Consider the following 17733-nt stretch of genomic DNA (forward strand, 5'->3'; position numbering starts at 1 on the left):
ACGTTCATTACAATGTTATGCAAAAAACCCCAAAATCTATGCCAATTTTTTTTCACTATGCAAAGCTGGAATTCTGTTCCAAGGAGTCTCTTTTCTAAGATGAAATAACAATCAACATTCAAATCAATCCCAATCATAATAACAAATGATTGACAACACTAGTTGTCTGATCAAAGATCTCATACCTTATTGGCATAAATGTATCAGTTAGCTTCTATAGAACTGTTCTACTTCTAACAAGCTATAATAATTTATTTGAATATGATCAGAAACTAGTAATTGTAACCACCATTATGATCTTGTATGAGGATTTGGTTATAAATTGTTAATTAGCAGTGATATGCTCTGCATCTGCTTCCTTCTTTTGGAGCCAGAGAATGAGGTTTGAAAGCACAATATCCACTTTCACACCCTTCATCAACTCTCCTGCAATTTCGGCAGGTGTAACTTTAACCTTCTCCAACATTTCTTTAATTGTGCAAAATACTTCCAACTTTTCCTCTTCCTCAACCTGTAGGTAAGTAGATGCAAGTGTTTTGAATCCACCATATGTACAGTAAGACATCTCTAGGTGCACATCCATTCGACCTGGCCTCAGCAATGCCGCATCCAAGCGCTCCTTGTGATTTGTCGTGAACACTACTATCCGCTCGTCTCCACAACTTGACCACAACCCATCAATGAAGTTGAGCAGCCCTGATAAAGTTATCTAACCCAAATGCAGATTAAACATCATCAATTGAGATTCACTTGTATGTGCAAAATCAAGTTTAGAGGAGTCAAAATGGATGGGTCAGACAGGTTGGGTAATAGATCAATACAGTTCAATTCAAACCAAACAACCATTTGTTAGGGGTTGAAACGGAATGGGTTAATGAAACATGTTTTTTCCAAACCTTTTTCAACTCTTTATACATTAAAAGCACATTTTGGCAACTACCAGTTTCATTTTTAGCTAAATTTAGTTGTTTTTGTAACTGACCCATTTAACATGTGTAAGTCGAAAATCAATCATCTGTCACATCTAACAGCAAATAATTCCGAATTAGAGATCAAATGAGCGAATATGCAAAAGTAATGTACCTTATCCTCATCCCCATTTGGGTCTGCACTCTCACGACTCTGCAAGCCAACATTGCAATCAATATCCTCGATTACAATTATAGATCGGTTCTTAGTACCAATCAACAACCTCCTCAGATCAGAATTGCACTGCACCTCTCTCAAGTCCAAATCATAGACATCAAACTTAAGATAGTTAGCCATGGCTGCAACCAAACTCGACTTCCCCGTACCAGGTGGCCCATAAAACAAATACCCTCGTTTCCAAGCCTTCCCAACCCTCCTATAATAATCTTTCCTAGTTACAAACAAATCAAGATCCTCCATAAGCTCAACCTTCTTGTCTTGCTCCATGGCCATAGTTTCAAATGTTGCAGGATGGTTTAAAACCACTGAGCCCCAGTAATCCGGTCCATTGTAATCAACCGTATGCAGTTTGACCGTCTTAATCTCGTCCTTAATCTCTTTCGCCCTCTTAATCACATACCTTAAGTACTTCTTCAAAACTAGATCTTTATACTTCTTATGAAAACTCAATTCAAAGAACCTAATTTCAAAAGGCACATTACCATTCTTATCACCTCTAATACCAACCTTTTCACTCTTTAATACCCATTTACACTGAAAATTCTGAAAGACGTCGAATATGGGCTGGTTTCGGTCCACAGTGACGGTAAACTCATCGTCTTTTTCGGGCTTACTGACTTTGATTCTAGTCGTCGAAGGCGATAACTTGGAACCCAAGTAAATATTCGAGGCCTCGAAAAGATGGTTTGGAGTTAGGCCATCAGACTCTTGGACAATGATGGTGAATTGGGAAGATAGACGTTTGAAAGATGATGAAAAGTATTCATGGATGCCAGACGGAACGAGATCGGCGGTGATGGATTTGAAGAGAAGGGCGGAGGCGGTGAGTGATGCGGCGGCGGATAAGATGGTTTTCGGTGGCGGCAAAGATTCGTATGAAAACATGATGTGAGATTTAAAAGGGGTTTTGGAGGATGATGATCGAAGAAGGTGGTGGAAGGGTTTTAGTGTTTTATAGGTCAACAGAATATATGGCCTATAAAAGGTCAAAAGATAGAGTATTCTCCAAGTCTTTTTTATCGCAAACCAATATTGTTGTTTTTCGGGTATACATATAGAAAAATATTATTATGATATAACAATCCATCAATGTCGGTCTTTGAGAAGGATTAAGCTGACAAAGCATAACATATGCAACATGAGGTACAAGCATTGATGCACGGTTTCTGGAGTAGCTAATATTGTTTTGTAATATCCATTATCATCAAACTTTTGGCCCAATTACATATCAATAAAATTAATATTGTTTTGTAATTATCACCATTATCATCACAAGTCTATTTGTTATTATATACTACTACAAATTTTTTTTTCTTTTAACAAGAAGTTAATAATGAGCATTCAAGACATCATAATAACATCTAAATGGATAATATTTAAAGCTCAAAGCATGCATATCTAAAATAAGAATTATAACTCTCGAATCCCCCTCCCTAATAATCCACCTTAACTAATGAAGGTGAGATTTGAACCATATTGGATGTCCTCAAGATGTAAGATCTTACATTCTTACTAATGGATCATCAACCCAATTGACTGTTACGAGTATTATATAATCTACATACGTTAGTTTGTAAGACAATTTTCCTTTTGTTAATATATCGTATTTTTTTGTTTACAAACAATAATTAATCATATCTTGAAAATGATGTATAGTATCGTATTTACTCTATCATTTTACGATATTAAGAATATATGCATATAATGAAATAAATAAACTTTCTATAAGTCACGGCGAAACGCGGAATAATTTTCCAGTTATAATTTATAAATCAAATTAGATCATATGAGTTTATTGTATTAATATCTAAGTTGAGTATAATATAATTACACATATGCTCGTATAATGTGGCGATAATGGTGGTAGTGACGATGGGTGGCAGTGGCAGCTGGCAGTGATGGCAGTGTGGTGTTAAATGTAAAATTAATTGTTCTAAAAAGGATTGGGTCATGTTTGTTTAAGACTTAATGGACTTATTCAAAAAATACTTAATCCATTAAAAATGTTTGTTTGTTTGTTTTTTTTTTATTTAATAAATAAAAAATAACTGTATGGACTTAATTTACACATACATTATTTATTTCAGTTACTTTATCAATTCAGACACTTAACGGTTAAAAAACACTATTATTTTAGGGTTGAAAGGTATATGTTACACTTAATGGTTAAAAAACACTATTATTTTAGGGTTGAAAGGTATATGTTATAAATTTTATATGTAGTAATATAGTATATGTACGTGTAATTGAGACATGGTTTAATGTATTTTCCTATCTGTATGTTCTTAACAATAAGGCTTAATTAATAATTAAAACGGCTATTTTATGTTTAAAAATAATATAGGCTGAGGTAATCAAAAACGTAAAAAAATCACACATTGTTTTAGTTTTCAAATATGTCAAATTAGTAATCTTGAATTTATAACATTTTAGTGTATGTAGAAAAACCAATGATAAACTAAAGGGTTAAGTCACTGGATGACCATCGTATTTTCTTTTTTGTACATGGTTGCCCATCAAACTAGAAAACTAAGTTGTATGACCAACATTCTTTTCAAATTTGTACACAGTTGACCAAAAGTTGACCGGTTAACCGGTGATAACCGGTTAAACGTATTTTCTTTTAGGGTTAAGTCACTCGATGACCATCGTACTTTCCTTCTTGTACATGGTTGCCCATCAAACCAGAAAACTAAGCTGTATGACCAACATACTTTTCAAATTTGTACACGGTTGACCAAAAGTTTACTTCTTTAATTACCGGTTACATTATTTTTTGATGACGTGGCAATGAAGTGGATTATTTTTAACGATGACTTGGATACCCAGCCAGCAATTATGTGTATAAAAACGTATTCCTAATTTGTATAATAATAATAATAATAATAATAATAATAATATATTGAATTAACACCAGCAGATTCCGTCCAGAAGCAGCAGACTCTAAAAAAGTTAACCAAACATAAATTCTCATATATTGAAAACGAATTCATACATGCTCATATATGGAAAATGAATTCATTTCACTAATTGTCAAATAAATCTAGGGTTTTCAAAACCCTCAATTCCAAACTAAATTCAATACAAATAAATCTGTTATACATGCAACAGATCTGGAAATTTATTTCCTAATTCCAAAATAGGTTTTTCAAAGCCCCCAAATTCAAACTAAATTCAAATACATGTACAAATTTTGGTCAACCGGTCAACTTTTGGTCAACCATGTACAAATTTGAAAAGTATGTTGGTCATACAACATAGTTTTCTGGTTTGATGGGCAACCATGTATAAGAAGGAAAGTACGATGGTCATCCAGTGACTTTTCAAATTGCGACGTCATTGCCACGTCATCAAAAAATAATGTAACCGGTAAAAAGGTAAACTTTTGGTCAACCGTGTACAAATTTGAAAAGTATGTTGGTCATACAGCTTAGTTTTCTGGTTTGATGGACAACCATGTACAAGAAGAAAAGTACGATGGTCATCTAGTGACTTAACCCTAAACTAAAATAAAAAACGATAGGTTGATAGTAACCGTTTGATCCCATGTACCGAATTGGTACCCACATAACCCAACAGGGATAGTGTTAAGGTAATTCAACCATTTAAAATCATCTTTACCTCTGGCAAGATTCGAACCCAGGTTACTCCTAGAAAATGGCAGTTGGTGGTCAACTCTTCTACGAAGAGTTGGTTACCAATGATAAACTATAGGTTTTAATATACTATAAATTCTGATTTGTGATAATGATTTATATGTTATTTATGAAAAATGTAGATTTTTTTAATTATTATTACAGTATTTGATCAAATTGGACGAAAAACATAACATGCCAAGTCTTAGAAACATAACATACCAAGTCTTAAAAATATTATTAAATTTAAAGTATATGATCGAAAATTCAATGTTAGAATCTTATATTAGTTATCTCCTAATAGGATGATCAAAAATAAATATAACTGAAGTAGTAAAAATAAAAATAAAATGCATATATTTACCACTATTTTATTTATTTTTGAATAAATATTTATGAAGAGACTAATAATATATAACACATACTACGTCAGGGAAATTATATATCATAACATACTAAAAACCAACTTCATATTTACAAGTTGGTTGCATAGAGTACAATACTTTTTGCTTTTTATAATATTCACTTTACCCTTTAATTTTGTTCTTTTTTCATTACAATACCTTTTTACTTTCCTTTTATTCAATTTTACACCTTAAAGTTCTTATTTCTATCTTTTGCAAACATCAAAGTTTTTGTTTTTAGTTTTTTACACTAAACTTTTGGTTTTTCATATTTTTATCAAACCACTTTTACACATTTGATGATTTTACCTTTAAACTTTTGTTTTTTATAATTTTGTTACAATTCAGTAAATATATAACGTTCTTTAATATATAATAATTTTCATCATCGTTACGTCTTATGTTTATATAACATTTAAAGTAAGACTATGTGTCGTTATTATTTGCATTGATATAGTTATTTTTCTGTTATATGTTTTTATACATTTTATTATTCTTATTGTAGGATACTGTAGCTAATAATACCCCCTTAATGCATAAGGTACAATTAGCTATTGCACACCCAAATTAATTAACGGTCTTAACAGCTGTTAATAACTAACGATAGTTATAAAAGGGTATTTAACGGAGTTTGTTTTCAGGTTTGAGTTTTTTAACTTTTGTCATTAAAGTTTTGCTTTATTTATTTTTGGGCCAAATAACTTTTGCTTTTTAAGTTTTTTCCATCAAAAGTTTATTTCTTTTTATTTTCACCATATAACATTTACTTATTCAACCTTTACTATAGAAACTTTCTTAACTTTTATAAATTTTTCCACTTAACTTTTTTTTTTTTAAGTCTTGCTCTGAAAATTTCCTTTTATTTGCTTTTATCACATAAGTTTTGGTTTTCAAATTTTGTCACTAAAGTTTCATTTTATTTACTTTTGACTACAACTTTTGTTTTCTTAACTTTTGTCACACAAATTTAGTTTTTCGACTTAACGTTTTCTAAATTTTGTCACGAGAGTTTTGTTTTTCTCCCCGGGCAACGCCCGGGTAAAAATACTAGTATATACTAAAAAGTAACTTCTTGCTGTGAGAGCTTTTTACTGTAGCTAAAAGTACAAAAACTCATACATGAGGTACAACTGTTTTATGCATCAAATGATTATGAGAGTATTTCTTTATTACAACTGTTATATGCATCAAAGGTTGGAGGGCATTTTCTACCATTTAAGTAGAAACTGGAAGCAACCCCTCTCTACTTAGGTAGAGGTAAGGTCTGCCTACATCTTAACCTCCCCATACACCGTCGAGGTATTGGGGCTCAAAACCCGCGGATGGCGGCACTGAGCAGTTACTTACTTAACTGTTATATGCATCAAAACATATACTGTACAACATACATACATATGCATACATATTCTATTCATCAACCACCGCCGGCAAAAACCACGGGAACAACTACGCCGTCGATGCGGTGCGTCAGCGTTGAAAATAATGACCCATTTCCTCCGCTGCTTCCGTCATCAACACTCAAACTCCCCACATTAACTTCAAAGCTATTTCATATATATCAGAATTCAGACAAAGAAAAGTATACGTGTCTGATTACCGATAATAAAAAGGTACAATAAAAGATAAAATTACTTACAATGCCAGACGGTTCTATCGGCGGATCGATCTCTCACATTCAACAATAGAAAATCATCTTGGGGATTTTGATAACTTTGATCTACAACTACAAGCACGATACAGTCAATAACATAGCATATGTAGAGATCGAGCTCTGACATCATCGATGTTGACTGTACACCGCCGTTGTGCTGCTCACAACATTCGTGATTTCATTCTTTATTGCCATTGTAACATTCAATCAGAAACCACTTATCAGGCAAAACTTTCATTCTCGCCAAAGTTGTATTACGAAGCCTTAACTCAAAGTAATTTGGTGAGGTTTAAAATTGTGACTGTATGTGGACGGAGAGAAAGAACAAATCTATGTTTAACAAACAATAAATTTTTTGATAACATCGTCGATTTCCATCTAGCACAAACTTTTAGTAAATTGATTGATATGGTTCTTTTCTTTTCAAACAAACAATAAAAGCAACTGATTGATTTTTGTAGAGAGAAAGAACAAAAGATGGGTAAAGAAGAAAATTAGGAGGTGGTGGAAAGTTGTTAGATGGAGAGAAAAGAAAATGTGTTGTTTACTAATGTAGTCATGTGTAGTAGTGTATGTGGCTGTATAAAGGAAATGATAGTGGCGGAGAAAACTAGATGACACATATTGAAAGGTCACCACATGCCATTTCCATTATCTTTTTAATAACTTTTACCTTTTATTTTAAAAGTATTGTAACTTATAACTTTATTAAATAGTTTTATGCTTTCAAATTATTAGCTTTGAATTTTTATTTTCTATTTTGAGAGCTTTAGAATTAGCTTCAAGAATTTTTTTATTTTTTCTAAAAAATTTATGCTAATTTCTTTAATCATTTGTTTAATACCTAACAATATTTATGGCCAAAACCCTTAATTGGCTTTCATGTACAGCACACTCTTATGTTTCCGCGGCAACGCGCGTAGTAAAATTCTAGTTTGTATCAATTAGAATTGCAGAATCATGTGTCTCCAGACACATTGTCGGACGCAACTTGGGATTCAAGTAGTTATTGTGTGCCATTGTTATTATTATGGTTAGACCATTCGTAACCGTTCACCCTTTTCACCCACACTTTTTTCTGTCATATCAGAATTACCTTCTCACCTATTTCACCTTCTATATTTCTCCTTAACCATTCAACTATTATTTGGTCTCCACTTTTTTTAAAATAAAAATACAATACATTCACACAATATAAAAATACAATATATTTCTTTTTCTTTAATGGCTTAAAAGAGTATACATATATGAGACAAAAGAGAGCTTACCTGATTACCTCTTTTTAATATAGAAAGAAAGCAAAAGACCAAACAAAACAAAAAGAAAATGAAAAAGGAGCTCGGTGATTGAGTTCGCCTACCACTTTTCACCTAGGTGTTTCACCTAAAGCAATTAACAATTCACTTGCTTGCTCATTCATTTCACCTACATGTTTCACCGACCTTTGTGAATGGTCTTATCATTTGCCAGCCAGATGGTAATTAGAATAATGTCGTATAATGTTCTAAGTGAGATTTAGATGAATAGTGTATGATATGTTTCAAAGATTGTACCATTTGAAGGTTGTTTTTTATGCGAGAAAACGATCTGTGATGTTAAAAGCACACGCCTACGCTATTTAGATTGGTTTAACAGATACTTTAACAGTGTACACAATATATTGTAATCTGCAAAATATGTGTATATATATATATATATTGGTTACAATTACATTCTTAAACCTGGTCATAAAAAACAAGAAAGGTTCTTCAAATGGCAAAATAGACACCGTTACTATCATTCTAATTAATGAAGATGCATCAGGCTGAACTCACTGATGATCACAATGTGCAGTATGGACAAAATGGTCAAATGCCATACTATCATTCTATTGTCATTTAGTCTGAACTTCCTACCTCGATTCCAACAATGGCGCCTCACCAACTGTCGTTCCCTGCGTTTTCTGAACATTGAAGCTTATATCCATGTACTTGACTTCATTTCTTGTTCTGACCGGCACTAGCACTAAAGCATGTAGTGTTTTCTGCAATAAAGGTTTCATGGAATCATGTTCCTGTATCTTTCACATTATTTGTATCGCATAATAACTACAGCGACGCTATATGTCATGCATAAAATGAGTTTGACCATTCCTCAAATTTCAATTGAACTGTATCATCTCACTGAAGTCTAAGAAAAAGCTCTCCATTATTTTTAAAAATTCATACGCCAGTCATGCTAAAGGTTTATATCTCTACATGTGATAGAATCAATAGTGAAGATAAAGTCCAGAACTAATCTTGATAACTAGTGGATAATAGCAAGGAGACGTTTTAAAATGCACATATGTTACATAAGACGCAACCCGTTTGCTGTAAAAATAAGAAATAAGTAGATAAGCAATCCCAACAACGTGGTAGCAATCATTCAAATATTAAGCTTGAACTGTCTTCTGCTCTAAATCAAACAAAATCATAGCCATGCCAAATTGACGACTTACGGTACATGTCACTGTGGAGGAGTACGTTTTAACTTTATGGAAACATAAAAGAGATGAAAACATCTTCGGTCAATGCTAATAGAACCTTTGGAAATAGATAAAACACATCAAAAAAGTAGATCATTTGCAGAAATTGAGATCAGGCCATTAGAGGCTAGTAAGAGTATGTGCTCAAGGGAAAGTCCTATCGAGTCCTACATCCAAGTTTAGCACACATACTACGTAGATGGTGTACTTGACTCAATAAAGAATTCCTAATCATCTCAGAAAAGTAAGTTGAATGAGATATTCTAACTGGAAGACGAGAATGATTATAGGTAGAGAAATACCTTCATAAGTCCTGCTGTAGCATGTTGACCGCTGATGCAATATTTCCTCCATCACATCAGCTATAAAGTTATGAAAACGATCTATGTGATGCAGCAATTCCCAACCTTGACACAACAGGCGTCAATGTCCGGGCCTCCCTTCCTAATTGAGAAACATTTTAAAGCATTAACCACACAACTTACATGGTTGCTTGAAGTTACTGACTATAAAAAATGGCATTAAACTGAGTCACAACAGAATTTTGTAAACCAACCCTATAGTTACATATATATACAACATTATAATAAGATGGCTTCATTGACTATGAAAGTCAACATCACATGTGACAAGAGGGATAAGGTCAACAAATTTAGAAAAATAACAATTACATTACAACGGTTGTGAAGAATTGAAATCTATACTACATGCAAGTAAAAACGGAACATAAAAAGCACAAATACTGTATTATCATCTTTTTAACTTATAGAAGTTGACACCAATAATACACTACAGTGATCTTACTGCTATAAACATACATTAGAAACTACTGTATCTTTAAAAGCTCACATTGGATTACCACAAATATAGGGGCTGGAACATATAATCGTTGACAATGCATCCACTTCATTGTTATTCCATGGCAATCACCGCTCTTCATCAGATGCAGATTTTTCAGGTGGCTTTGGGGGTTTCATCGTCTTTGTGTGGCAACGAACAATTTTTTGGTCTACCTCATGATAATATATCATCTTTTCCAAAGGTTTCATATCCAGATCAATAAAAGACACCTGCCGACATGTGAACATTTTGTTCAACAATCCATACAAAATCATGAAATATTAACTCATCTTGCATTCATTCCAAACTATCATTACGTAATCTCGTTGAAGAATTATTATGTAAGTTACCTTATAATCAAAACTTTGGCCAGTTGATTCATGAAAAATAACATTATATGGAGATTTTGGATCCAAATTTTCTCTCGTTCGAAAACTAATCATGAGACTCAAGTCTTTTGCAGTTGCAGCAATCAAATACTCCCTCACAATCTTCAAACTTTCATCCAATGGGAGTGAATGCAAAGAGCTGTATCTTCCTGATAAGTGATCTTCACCCAGCTCTCTGCATATCACACAGGGTTGAGAAACAACATCATAATATGCATGAATTGCCCCTTCTATGTCATAAACATCAAGTTTTTGAACTTCAAGAAGGCGATCCAATAATTTTGATCTAAAAACAGCCTCAGAAACAAGTTGCAGAAAGCAAGTTGTGCGCATGCCATCATGGGCATTAATAACAGATTTTAGTTCATCCTCAAACGCTTTATCATGATGAACGTTAGTTATGTATTTCCCACCACCTAAGCTACCAAACTCAAGAGAACCATTCAAGAACACCCGAAAATTGTTCTGAGGAGTAGAGAAGAGGTCTTCAATTGATTTCAGTATTCTTTCCTTGGATCCAGAAAACATATCTAACGGATCATACTGGCTTAACTGTGATATCTGAAGTAAAAGCTCAAATTAGAGTCACTTTCATCATGCAGATTATTACAACTTGGACACAAAGAAAATTGTTATCAAGGATAAAATAAAATAAAAACCTTCTTTTGTTGTAATTTTAGGCCCTGGTGAAGCTTGAAACGAGTCATGCTCCTTTTGATTGCATGTTCTTCTAAGATATATCTTGAACATGGAAGAAATCCACACTTAGGCTGCTTTGGAGTGGAAAAAAAAAAGACAATTGTCACAACATACTAGAAGAAACATAGAACCGTAGAGCTATGCAAGAATATTGTTTGCAGAAGCCCAAACCCAAAGGCAAGTCCCTAGTATGTCAACATAATATGCTGTATGATATATACAGCAAGGGTTATACCATATACCAATATTTCATCACGTCAAAAGCCTAAAAGTACCATTTAGTTATATATATATATAGGGGACCCTTATTTTGAGAACCAATTTTTTTGTAAGAACCTTGAGAACTCTTAAATTATGTATTGGAGCACATGTTTTTTTTTGTTCATTCACAAGTTCACAATAGGCTATTTTGAATGCTTTTTAAAAAAGTTTTTTCTACGACATACTTTTTTATATCATTTCACATGTGAATGAACAAAAAAAAATGATCCAATAGATAATATGAAAGTTCTCATGGTTCTTGCAAAAAAATTGGTTCTCAAAATAAGGAAAGTCTATATATATATAGTATAGGCCGATCATCATTTTTCATCATGCAATCCATATATGACATGTTACAAATGATATTTCCTGGTAATGTGTTATGTGGAGCATAGAAGTTAAAAGCTCAAAATTGCTCTATATACCCTCAACATATACTTTTTAGAGCATAATATCATTTACATCAAAAAAGAAAATGGATGATTGAGGACTTGAAGAACTCCTGTGTATACAAAAGTACTATAATAAATCACACATTTGTCTGGAGCTTTATTTCAGATGAAAAAGATTACTAGAAAAGAATAAAGCATGTACCTTTATCTCTACAGATATCGAAAGCTCCCTATCATGAAGAGCTGTCATACAAAAAAGAGTAAGTAGTTATTAACTTATTATATCAACCTTCAAAAGTTTCCAAACAGCATATTAGCAAACGATAGAATATTATTCAATTCATCATGTTCTTATGCTCTCTATATGGGCATATGTTCTCTGGCCTCTACATCCACCCCAAATATTGCAGCAATCAAATTATTAAAACAGATGCTCAAGATTTATTTACAGTGTGGTTGCAAAGACAGGGCACTATATAAGCGTAGCTCAGCTATTTTAGATGCACATATCCCTCTGGGATACCGATTGGGGCATGGGCACAACGACCTTTATGACACAATTAATTATTCAATTATTTTCAATTAGACCTACTCTACCTAAAGTAGCATAACATTACATGAGTTAAATCCGTCCACAATACAGAACCTGTGGAAAATATTCAACTTTTTTGATCGATCAGCCTTGTAGCAATAAGGCAATAAATGTGTTGTGTGTCTGTCAAACTATGTACTTATACTGTATATGGCTTTAGATTTTTCATGCTAACAAAAGGATCAAAAGAACACCAAACACCAAATACTAAGTAAGGTTTCACTTTTGCCTTCCTTTAACCATTCTCCTAATAAAAGGTGATTTCAACTACCTGTTCATCAGCTTTTAGGTATTTTGGGCACTATAACTACATGCCAATGGCCAATGCCGGGTCATACAGTCAGGATGTTCATTTAACTAATCTCTGTCCACGCCAATTATCTCATGAGCTAAAAAAATATAAGAAAAATTCTAGTAACACATACCAAATACCAATATTCATTGTCAGTGCATGATGGAAATTGAATAAGTTTGCCAATTGCAGCACATTGTGTGCGTACTTTTTTTTTCCAAGCATTAGCTCATAACCATGAAGAATGCTGCTCAATTTTGTTTGTTATCCCTCCGTTGATTACTTTATTTGTGTAATTAAGTGAGCATACACATTATGTTGAATCTGACAACGCTCATTTGACTGAACACCCATCATGCATTATGATGTACTAACTGACATATATTCAAGTTTTGATTATAAAAAGGGGATGACACCCTCATGCTGCAACTTCGAAGAAATAAAATGTGTTCTAAACAAAGTAATTACCTTGGGGAAAAACTGAATGATCGGATATAACTAGTGCATAATCACACTGAGTATTGACGTCTGCATCATTAACTCTCCAGGAAGGACGCTGAGAAAGAATACTTTTCCCCAATGACTCAAGGAAATCCCTGGATACTAGAACACGAATCTGCCAGATTTGAAAAGGTCAACGTCAAGAATATTGAACCCAAATGCAACATAAATGATCAAAACATTTGTGAAAAATCATACAAACACTTGACGATTAAGATCCTGCATTATTATAATTAATAAAAACATACCCCGGCATCAACATGATCAGAACCTAATAATGGGCTCATTATATCCTGGACATATAGATGTTCTGCAATTTCCCTTGTTGGGGCAGCTAAAAGGTCGCAATCTTCTTTCCACAAAAGGCATTCATGTTCGGATAAAACTGAAGAAAGTTCCTCACAATTGGTCCCATTTCTCTTGACTTTTTGTACCCTCAACACTTTCCCAACCTGCACAGTGTGTAAAGAATCATCTCTATTGCCAACACACAACTAGTCAACAATTATCATGCAAAGGTATTGTACAAGAACAACCATACAAAGTTGTATATTATAAAAGTATCTCAATAGTCACATAAAACAGATAGTATAAAAAACCACACAACTTTAAAAAGCATCGAACAGTGCTTAACTTCTTCAGTTTCACATGCTTTATGTTGTCACATATGTGCAGAATCGATTTAAAGAATAACTTATTCCTGTTGACATAGAATACTATTGCACCTTCTATATGTCTCCCATTCTCCGAAACATTCAACATTGAAGTTCTTAATCACGCATACACATTACGATTCACCGAAATTCTACAACCGACACTTACACAAGCAAAATGCTTCTACACATTGATTTCTAGTACTAATTCCATCCACGAATTCTATGACAAACACTCAATATAACTGTCAACGTTCATCCACAATTAGACATGAGAGTAATCAGGTATATATATATATATAGTAATTGTACATAATTTGGAACTCTTACATAAGAAAATGCATTATTGATTGCTATGGAAACATTCAATCTTATAATATCTATATTACTATATTATAAAGCAGATCTTCCCTGTTTACATTTTAAGTTTCAACATTTACTTTCCCAAAATGCCCATATTTCAATTCTATATTTACCTAACACCCTTTCTCTATCCTCAAATCTCAACCAATAATTTGTTTTCTCTCTCCTCCATAAATCATTTATTCCTCCAATTCATTCAAAATCTTTTATCTCAAAAACCGTACATCGATAAATTATAAAAATTATATGGGTGTTCTTAAAAGTTCATGATCTTCCATTAGAGATGTCATTCGATGTACTTTCGACGAATTTTTAAATCCGAGGGCGGAGCCCATACGGCTAAGGCATTTGGCTATCACACTCTATGACCTATCACCCCGTCATCTCACCGCCGCAACACGCGGGTACTTGCTCTCGTACAATATGAACTTAAAGAATAATACAAAAGAAAAACTTAATATTGAAAACATATACATACATATATATATATGTATATGTATATATATATACACACATAAACGAGGGACTTACAAAAGGAGGAGATGAACCAGTATAAGAAAGAATGAGATTAGCAGCTCCTTCTCCTCTATATATCCATTCTCCTGCATCCTTTCTCTCCAATTTCAACTCCTCCTCCTCCATTATTTATTTTTCACTACGTCCTACTGCACACATATATATAATATAATATATCACGTGATATTAGTGATCAGTATTTGGATTAAAAATATTAAATCAGTACATATTATAATTACACGTACAATAAGTGGTTTCTTCGTTTGATATGGAAATGATGAAAGTTTAAATATCGCAATCTAATTAAAAACCTTGAATATATATGAAGCTCAAAAGTCAAAACCCTAGCTAGCGAAGAGAGATAGCTACAGACACTGATCGATGGTTTTAAGCAGCTGGCATTAGCAACCTGCTGGGCACGTGCGATATTTTTAACTCTGTATATGTATCTTGATATCACGTGCTATAAGTACGGGTGTGATTTTGTAAGTTTATGTTTGTTTGCAATTGTGAATTTTTTTTAAAAGATTGATGAGTCGAGCTAAAAAAAAATTGAGTCATGTGAGTCTAATCAAGTTCTAAAGCAAGAGAACTTGACTATTACTCAGTTTGTTGATGTCATGTTAGCCTGTTAGGAATACACACTTTTATTTATAACACGTTACATTGAAACTTTTGACGTAATATCATTATATTAATATTAGATTTAAAAATATATTATATTAAATAGAAAACACACATTAATCTCTCAATAATTATAAAACAACCTCCTAAAATCATTTTTAAAAAAACCATAACCTTTGGATGAAAAACAAGATTAAATTTAACCTTTGAATTACTTTACTTACATCATTTACCTTTTTTAAATTAATTTACTAAATTATTAAATTAAATACTAAATTACATTCTATATTTACATATAATAATATTTATTGAATATACGTTGATGACTAACTCAGGTAACATGCACTATTGGTTGAATTTTTAATTAATGGTTATTTTAAGTTCTTTATAATTTTCTTTGGTTGGCTCTTCTTCAATATCGTACTTTAAACACAAATTTTGTATATCGTATACATTAGCTTTGAGCCAATATGGGAGTCCCTACTTGATAGAGGTTTATTCTTTCTAAGAAAAAAACCAACATTCAAACTTCAACATAAAAAAAAGGTTTTGCTAAATAAAGTCCTAAAGACTTTTGTTAAGGTGCATTAAATAACTGTACGCTTACCATAAAAATCAGGGGTGACCTTTAGATATGGAAAGGTACAATCTTTTTATGCACGTTAAGCGAAACCTTAAAGGCTTTGTTTAGCATTTTCTTAAAAAAAATTGTGATGATATAGAAATGAAATAGATTGGTGTAAATGTAAAATACTAAGCTATTAAAAAATATACATTAGTTTGAATCGATTTATCGAAGTTTTTGATAGAGACATTTATAATCAGTAAAATTTATAATAGGTAACGTTTAAATACCAAAAATGAATGTATAAACTTAATCGTATTTAAAAATCTAATAATCAATATGCCAAAAAAAATATACTTCTAATTTCAATAAACAAAACTCTAAGTTTTCGAAATTTTCATGCATAATTATTACTGTTATATTAGTAAATAAGTTAAATTCATCAAAATGTAACATACATAGCTTTTTTAAATAGCAAATACAAATGTATGATGTACCCTTTTTTATATAGTTTATTACTAGCATATCACCCCGTAATACGGCAGTGGTCGTGGCGGTGACAATGTGGTGGTGAAAGCGATTGTTGGTGGTAGATGAGGTGTCGAATGGTGTAAATAGTTGATGAAAAAGTAATTGATATCAAAAGTTAATGGAAATATTTTAAAAGATATAAGATTGATATCGTAATTTAATTTATGTTAAGGGGTAGTGTAGGTGAAAATATTTTAAAGAGTGATAAGTGAAAATTATTTTAAAAGGTGTTAAGTGAAAATATTATATATTTTTCAACACTTCCAAAAGTAAAGTGTTACTTCTTTTATGATATAGTATAGAAGTATAGGTGTAGATATATACTTTTTATTATCTTTAGAATAGTATCTGAACCATTTAAATTATCTTTTGGATCATTATATTACTTTACAAGTTCTCTTTATGAATTTTAATAAGTAAAATGAATCGTGTTAGAATTCACATAAGGTCTTTGGACAAATATAACGAGTCTTTAAAAATCGAAAGTATAATAATATTTGAATCGAATAATTTACAAGTACATGATATAAAAAAAGCTGGAAAAAATTCAATACATTCTTTGATTTTAAGTCTTTTTATTTTATTTGAGTAAATATTAAATTTTGCTAATTATAGTATTTTTATTTCGCGTATTACGCGGGAAAATAATCTAGTTAATAATAATCCAGATACAAATATACTAGCTAAAAGGATATTAAAAATGGTTTTAGTATTATAAACGAGTCAAAATCTTTCGATTCATAAACACTTCGTTTGACACGATCTCCAAAGTAAGACTTACATGAATGTGATTAAGGGTCCATCTTTGATGATGAACATCATTTATATGCTACTTTTCGTCTCACCACTAAATAGAACGCGCATTTGATAGATTGTTAAAAACAATCATAAGGTAACTAACTAACGCGCAAAGACGATTCTTTTTGGATGAGGGTTAGGCTTGTAACTCGGTAAGTTTTGATGGCAGAGACATGTTGATTTGACAACGTGCTATTGGTGCATTTGTTTTATCCCAGAAAAACATTCATTTATCGAAATGAAGCCAACCTATTGAAAAATCCTTGATGATGGTATATTTAGTTCGGGTGTAGGTGAAGCCAAACTAGAGCTCTGTAAGCTTACCCAGGGTAACAAGAATTCAACATATCGAAAAGCTATTGTTAACATAGA

At 32.3% G+C, this 17733-nt stretch overlaps 2 protein-coding genes across 5 annotated transcripts; both read right to left on the reverse strand.

Annotated features, from left to right (window-relative positions):
* Positions 1-18: 18 nt before the first annotated feature.
* Positions 19-2137, reverse strand: LOC122579363 (protein HYPER-SENSITIVITY-RELATED 4-like). Its single transcript, XM_043751528.1, has 2 exons — positions 1084-2137; positions 19-709 (listed from the first exon to the last, which is right to left on the reverse strand). The coding sequence occupies exons 1-2, from the start codon at positions 2032-2034 to the stop codon at positions 326-328; spliced, it is 1335 nt and encodes a 444-aa protein (XP_043607463.1). The 5' UTR covers positions 2035-2137; the 3' UTR covers positions 19-325.
* Positions 2138-9647: 7510 nt separating this feature from the next.
* On the reverse strand, positions 9648-15246 carry LOC122579302 (inositol-pentakisphosphate 2-kinase-like). 4 transcript variants are annotated; one of them, XM_043751450.1, is made up of 9 exons: positions 15155-15246; positions 14859-14992; positions 13560-13763; positions 13279-13426; positions 12129-12169; positions 11234-11344; positions 10536-11135; positions 10205-10415; positions 9648-9785 (listed from the first exon to the last, which is right to left on the reverse strand). In XM_043751450.1, the coding sequence occupies exons 2-8, from the start codon at positions 14967-14969 to the stop codon at positions 10272-10274; spliced, it is 1359 nt and encodes a 452-aa protein (XP_043607385.1). In that variant the 5' UTR covers positions 14970-14992; positions 15155-15246; the 3' UTR covers positions 9648-9785; positions 10205-10271. The 4 variants fall into 4 exon arrangements, with proteins under 4 accessions (XP_043607385.1, XP_043607382.1, XP_043607384.1 ...); XM_043751447.1 differs by having other exon boundaries at positions 9648-9789; XM_043751449.1 differs by having other exon boundaries at positions 9648-9789; positions 10195-10415.
* Positions 15247-17733: the final 2487 nt, after the last annotated feature.

The sequence above is a fragment of the Erigeron canadensis genome, chromosome 8 (genome assembly GCF_010389155.1).
Source record: "Erigeron canadensis isolate Cc75 chromosome 8, C_canadensis_v1, whole genome shotgun sequence".
In the NCBI taxonomy this organism is placed as follows: domain Eukaryota; kingdom Viridiplantae; phylum Streptophyta; class Magnoliopsida; order Asterales; family Asteraceae; genus Erigeron; species Erigeron canadensis.